General features: G+C 35.1%; 1 protein-coding gene across 3 annotated transcripts in view; it reads right to left on the bottom strand.

Moving 5' to 3' along the window:
* Nucleotides 1–7,359, bottom strand: part of Tent2 (terminal nucleotidyltransferase 2) — a 49,260-nt gene that overhangs the window by 2,203 nt on the left and 39,698 nt on the right. For all 3 annotated transcript variants that reach the window (XM_010604131.2, XM_019204581.2, XM_010604121.3), the window contains 2 exons: nt 5,404–5,540; nt 421–512 (listed from right to left, as the gene is read on the bottom strand). In XM_010604131.2, the coding sequence (XP_010602433.1) occupies nt 421–512; nt 5,404–5,540 (229 nt within the window). The remainder of the gene's footprint in view (nt 1–420; nt 513–5,403; nt 5,541–7,359) is intronic.

Below are 7,359 nucleotides of genomic sequence, written 5' to 3'. Positions count from 1 at the left end.
TATAATTTTTTTTTTTTTTTTTTGGTACCGGGGATCAAACTCCGGACCTTGCATTTGCAAGGCACACAGCGGAACCACTAGGCTAAATCCCTGGCCATCCAACAATATTTTCGTGTAAAATAATAAATTATTGTATTTCAACATAAGCATCATATAAAGATATTTTCTTACATCTATAAAGCATAAAATTAAGAATCATGAGAATGCATAAAAATGGCACAAATCCTAACAACTAGAAATTTATTATTTCTCAGAATTTTAAATCATGTTTTAAATTAAAAATTTAAAGCTAAAAGACTTGTAAATCACTTTAGAACATAAATATATCATTTTTTCACTGAAATACAAACTGTAATCAGTCATAATCCTTTCAGTATCACGATACTAAATGAATGGTGAAGAGTAGTCATGGGGAACTACCTTCTACACAGATGTATTTATTTCTCCACTCAATACCATCAGGTCTTGGAATGGCTTTGGCTTCACGGACTGAAACCATTTGACTGCTCCAGCTATAAGAAGAAAAACATTAATGTCAACTGTTTTCATAAATTTCCCTTTTAATGTATCAGTAGATAAGGCCTACATTACTATCTTAACAAATACCAAAACATGCCTCAAGCCTCAACACAATGTCCATTTGCCTCCTATTTTTTTTCTCCTCCACAGAGCACTTATCTTCTTATTTACTCTGCTATTACACTGTTATTTATTGTGTGCTTCCCCAAGTAGAATGAAAGCTCCAAGATTCTAAGATACTCATCTATTTTTTTCACTATTCACAGTTATTTAATACATATCAGGTACTCAATACACATTTACTAAATAAATGAAGCAGTAGAGAAAAATTTTAAAAGTGCAAGTAAGCAAAAATATATAAAACCTGCTAACACCCCAGTAAGAATTTTTCATTTGTTAAAACAGACAGAGGTATTCTTCTTATGTTGTTTTCTGGCACATTAAATAATTTTTGTTCAGGTATATCTTCTTTATTTGTATGACATAGGACAAAATTTTATAATTTTATAATGTAAGCAAATGGATACTGTTTTAAGAACATAATACTCTACAAAAACTTACTATTACAGTTACATAGCAGATGCAGCTGTTAATAGCAAAATTTTATTCAAGTGAAACTGTTTTATCAACATGCCTGAAGGTTAATCATCTGATATGCGGTATGCACAACTTTATATTTTGCTTTTTCAAAGATTTTTTAAAACTGTTTTCCTTCCAAGCAGTTAAGTATTTTTTGTTTTCAAGAAACAACATAAAACATATGACTACTTGGCTTATATACAAGAGAAAAATTAATGTGAGAAATGGCTGAAATCTTTTCTTTCTTTGGCAGCATTAGCTTTCTCTACCATTTTGGCAAACAGACTATGACTTGGGACCTCCCAATTCCACTCAACCTACTCTTCCTCAATGTATCAGAAAATCTTTTAAGAATATAATCTTGGGTCCAGTAAGGTATTTGTTTCTGGTTAATTTCTATATTAAATATAGAAGAAAAATCGTGTCTATTATGAATATTGGTCATTGTGAAGCATTCTGCAAGTATCATTTTCTATTTTGTTTTCATCAAGAGTAGTGTATAAAGCATGTACTAGAGTTCCATTAGTATGAGCTCCAAAATGCCTGGGCATGCCTGTAATCCCTACAACTCTGAAAGGCTGAGGCAGGAAGATGCCAAGTTGAGCCCAGCCTGGACAATTTAGCAACTCAGCAAGACCCTATCTCAAAATAAAAGAACTAGAGATGTAATGTAGTTCAGTGCAGAGACTGAGTTCAACACCCAGAGAAGAGGAGGAAAGATGGGACAGGTTGCGGGGTGGGCAGGGGTCCAAACAGAAAAGGAGAAAAAGAAAAGAAACCCAAACAGAAAAGGAGTCTGCACTCATCACAAAGTTTCCAGAATTTTCTTAAAGTTCAGCTACAGAGCACTTTCACAGCATGTGCTAGACCCTAAGTTCAATGTCTAGCACTGCAAAAAAATAAAAAATAAAAAATAAAATAAAATATTATATCCTGGGCCAGGGATGTAGCTCAGCAGCACAGCACCTACCTGGCAAATACAAGGCCCTGAGTCAATTCCCAGTACAAAAGAAAAAAAAAATATATATATATATAGACACACACACACACACACACACACACACACACACACACACACACTATATCCTGCTTTAAATTACAAGTTTTGACTGCTTAATGAAAGGAAATCAATTCTCACTACTATATTTGCATTAACTTCAATCCAGAACTTCTATATACCACTACTAGGTTCTAAACTGGGTCAACAGTGTGTAATACATATATGTATTTTATTAATTGTCCCTAACCAGGTACTGTTTACGCCTCAACCAACATAGATAAGTTATTTAAATGCCTACATCATCTGAAGTACTTAATGGCAGCAAAGTTTCACATTTATTAAAGAGAAGGAAAAATAGGCTCTGCAGACAGTTTGGACTAAGTAAAAGCAGGAAAAAAAATAAACCCTACAGTGCAGGGCGGGCTATCCAGAAAGGTCACAATAGCCAAAAGGATTTTGAATCACTGTCATTTAGTCAATGAATTTAAATGCAGAATTTAAATGTAGAACTATTTTCCTTAATTCATTTTTTAAGACACACAAGCCATAATTTAAGCCCTTTACCACACTAATCCATTTAGGGGGGGTATTGAGACAGGGTCTCACTATGTAGCTGAGACTGACCTAGAACTCACTACGTAGCCCAGGCTGGTCTGGAACTCACAGCAATCCTCCTGCTTCAGCCTCCCAAGTGCTGGAATTACAGGCGTGTGCCACCATACCTGGCTCCTAATCCATTCTTAACTATTATTTACTTGCCAGTCTTCTGAACTTCATAGTCACTTAACATCCTGTCAGTTGTTTCCACTTCAATTCCAGAAGCCTGCCTTCAAGCTTCACTTTTAAGCATTTTGAACGGCAAGATGTAAGTGCTAATTATTTATTTTTATTTTACTTTTTTTTTTTTTAAAAGAGATGTAGTCTGGTTATATTAGAAGCTGGCCCTGAATGCCTATGTTTAAATGATCCTCTTGCCTCAGCCTCTAGATTAGTTGGGACTACAGACAAGTGCCACAGTACCTAGTTAGAAACTAATGCTTTTTAAATAGCCATATAAAAATCTGTAACATTTACATCACATTATTATTTTTGGGGGGGCGGGGTATCAGGGATAGAACTCAGGTCCTTGCACTTTGGAGAGAGGCAGCGGCACCACTGAGCTAAATCCCTGGCCCACATACCACATTCTTAAGCATCCTTTTCCAGGCACTTAATTCTATCTTTTAAGTAGAGGGAATTTTTAAATTAAAAAAGAAGAAATCCTTATAATATTTTAATAGCTGCCAGATTCTTTTTTTGTTGTTGTTTTCTTTTCGTACTGGGAATCGGATCGAACTCTGGACCTCGCACTTGCAAAGAAGGTGGTGGTACCACTGAGCTAATCCCAAGGCCCCCGCAAGAATTCTTTTCACAGCATCTAATTCATTACTATGACTACTCCCGGCTGAGCTCACTGTAGTCAAATTTCTGAATATCTTTAATGAACAATGCAAAAGTGCTGTATGATGAAGTTGTAAAATCTCTTGCCAAGCACCAGCACCCTAGCTACTATCATCTGGTCCAGCAAGATAATTCCTATTAATACTAAACCAACACACAAATTTACACACCACCATCTTGTTTCAGCCCAACAAACAGCTGATTTTCAGAATATGTGTATCACATAACTATATATAGGGAAGAAATGCATCTTTCTTCTGTGAATCCTTTTCCCTTGAATACCAACCCATGCCTAACATACATGACCCAGTAGATGAGGTCAATACAGTCTAACAATGTTATAGTTTTAGAGACAGACCTGCACTTGAATCCCAGTTCTCCCACTATGGAGCTGCATTGCTGTGGTTAAGTTTTTACACACACACAAATTCCCTAAACTTGGCAGAGGGTTTTTTAAGTATTAAACAAAATACACAGCCATCATTTAAATATACAGAACACTAGATAAACAGATCCTAAACATCAAGTATTAGTATTGCAACATCTTAAAAAGTAATTCTAGAACACCCATAAAACTTTTCACAATCTCCTTATGTCCCATGTAATTTTACAATTTTTCCTCCTTTTCACATAAATGAAGGCTCTTGTTTTTTCGTCCTTGCTACTTGGGACTTACGTTCAGATCCTGATAATTTTAAAAATCTGGATTATTTTAACTTTATTCTTACTGAGCTGCTTTCCTCTAGCACCTTCCCTCCTCTTAATTTAGTAATTTTTTAGTTACTTCAAGGATCTTTAAGTCTAGTCCACAACCTCAACTTCTGTTTCATAATTATAGTAAGTACTTAACAGGAACCCACTATCTGGCACTGGGCAAGATACTGGGTGCACAAATGCAAATAAAACAGGCATAAGCAGTCTGGTATAAACAATGCTGAAGAATCTGAATAATGTTTCTTTTTTTATGTCCTATGCTGTAAATCATCTCGAGTAGTTTATAGAGCTACTAGCATCACTGCAGAAAAGACAATACCAACACTGCTGTGTCATAGTTAGGGGTGAATTCTACAGGCCAGTGATGATGAACCTTTTTAGAGCTTTAAATGATAACAAAAAGCCCACTGAGGTACATGTGCTGTAAGTTCACTACGTAGGTTGCCGTGGGTTCAGCAAACTACCTGAAAAATGACCCATACTACCAAAGACACCTTTTAGTAAATTTCATCTCTCTCAACTTGCTCTTTCTCTATGCCTCACTGATAAAGTGTGAGGGCATGATATAATACCACCTCACAGTCATCAAGTAAACAGATAATGCACATATTCTGCTTAGAAGTATTCTGCCACAATTAATTAATTTATTAGTACTGCATCTTTAAATCCCTCCAAAATAGTACACTAACTAAGGTCACTGTATCCTCCTCTAAGTATGTAAATTCCTAACTCCTTTCTCTTCTTCTTCCTTCCAACTTTTCCAGACTGGTAAGACCTGAAAACAATTCCTAGTCCCACTCTATCTGGATTTAGAATTACCAAAAAACTTTCAGTTCTGTTCAGCCTGACTGTATACTTTGTTTCATGTTTGCACATTGCTCTTAAAACAAAAAAGGAAAAGATAAATCCCTTGATTTGCATATCATACTAATACAACCCCTTATTCAGACATCAAGCATAAATATAACTTTTCCAAGTTTATTGTAGCTGTATTTTTTACTATATATTTTAAGTTCCTGGAAAAGAGATGTTCCAAACTACACAGGACAGAAACAGAGCATATAATACACCCTACCAGAAAATGAGGCAGCTAAACCTAAAATGGGATCACAATGAGTCAAGTAAAACTAAAACTCTAAGTTTTTACTTACTCAAATTCTGTAGCATAATATTTAAGAAAGCCCAGTAAGAGGTCCCCAAGACTTGATTCATTCTTTGAGAGGTAAGGAGGAATATTACACGGTGCCTGATGTACAAGGTGCAGCTGGATAGCAGGACTAAAAGATTCCTGTTTAAAAAGAAAAAGGAAAAATGTGAAGCCATTTCAAATACACACTAAAAAACTTCATAAATGCTGATCTAGATTCTTTGAGGAAAGAAGATATTTTCTTTATATTGGCAATTTGGAAATGTGAAGATTTTTTTCCACTAAAGATTTTAGCAATAATTTGAGTAAGTCCAAAAGTACCTGAAAAACTAAGATATTCTAATCTTTGGCTTGAGTATACCACTTAGTTAAAATCTTCATGGTAGCAAAAGATTTCTAACTTATAAATAAAATATTATATACACCATGACTCCACCCAGTAATACAGGAGTATTTTCATACATGTATCACATTAATGTTCCTACAAGCAGCAGATGTATTTTATGTATGAGCACAAGTAACAGCTTTGTCTACCTGCCAATTATTTTTTCTCAAAGGCCACAAAAGTAGCTTCCATTATATGAAAAGTACTTGTACTGATTTTAAGGTTTTGAAATTTTTGTTTTATTTTTTGTATTTAAGAGGGAAAAGAAGATAGACGTTTAATATGAACTTGAAAAAAATAAAAGCAGGGAAAAAAAGAAAGATAGCACACACAAAAAAAATAGTATTTACCAAACTTTTACCACAAGAATATTAAGGGAGGGTATTAACAGCTTGCAATCCAGGCCTAAAGGACACATTAATTAGAAAAAATACTAATGGGTACTTGTTTTTCGGCCTATGGCATACCATAAATTTTCATATTGGATCTTCCCTCTATTTGCAGCAAGTACCAGATCTGAAAATACTAAGTGAATATTGAGATTTTTAACTAATATATAGTCATAAGTTAGAAGATAATCTTTTTTTCCTTCTTTTCTACTTTCTTTCATTCCTTTTTCTGAAACTGGGGCTTACTCATGCTAGACAAGCACTCTACCACTGGGACTGGTCTACATTCCCAGTCCTATTTTGTTTTTATTTTTGTTTTTTGTGGTAGGGTCTAAAAAACTAAGTTGCCTGGGATGGCTTTGAACTTGTGCTCTTCCTGCCTCAGTTTCCTGAATAGCTGAGATTACAAACGTTAACCACTACATCTGGCAGAAAACAAGGAAATTTGTACAGTGATATCAAAAATGGTTTTCTGTACTTCACCACTGCCATCAGAATAGAAACTGTTTTTTTCAAAAGCAATTGGTTAAAGCAACAGAATGACAACTAGAGGTAAGGTTGTCACACAAAACATACATAACACAAAAACCTTGGACTCACAGGTTCTGTTTCAATGGACAACATCTAAATAATATCAAGTTAAATAAAAAGTAAAGCATCCTAAATAACTAAATGTAGCACACAGACAGAGGGTAGTGAATTACTGAATGCTAGTTCTCAAAAAGCATTAATTAAAAACAAGAGCAAAACAATAAAAATATTCACTCCCTAGTTGTATTACCTATAATTCTACAAATAATGTTTACCTATCAGAAATGATTCCCTTTTTTAGAAGAAAATTTCTATTCCAACCACAACTGATAAAGCTTGCATTCCAGAACCTAGGGACTTATTCTTATGTTTCTAATAGCTGTCATCACTACACCATAAAACTCAAGTGGAAATTAAGATGGGAGATAAGAGGACCTAGGAAAGCCACATCAATTTATAATCAAGAGTAAAGGCAGGCCAGGTGTGGTGGCTCACACCTGTAATCCCAGCACTTGGGAGGCTGAGGCAGGAGGATCATTGTGAGTTCCAGACCAGCCTGGGCTACATAGTGAGTTCCAGGTCAGTCTCAACTACATAGTGAGACCCTGTCTTAAAAAAAAAAAAAAAAAAAAAAAGGGGGGGGGGGGGGGACAAA

Source organism: Fukomys damarensis, unplaced genomic scaffold, assembly GCF_012274545.1.
Source record: "Fukomys damarensis isolate Sample0158 unplaced genomic scaffold, DMR_v1.0_HiC HiC_scaffold_1, whole genome shotgun sequence".
Classification (NCBI taxonomy): Eukaryota; Metazoa; Chordata; class Mammalia; order Rodentia; family Bathyergidae; genus Fukomys; species Fukomys damarensis.
The sequence above is the reverse complement of the archived record's forward strand: the minus strand, read 5'-3'. Positions and strand labels throughout refer to the sequence as shown.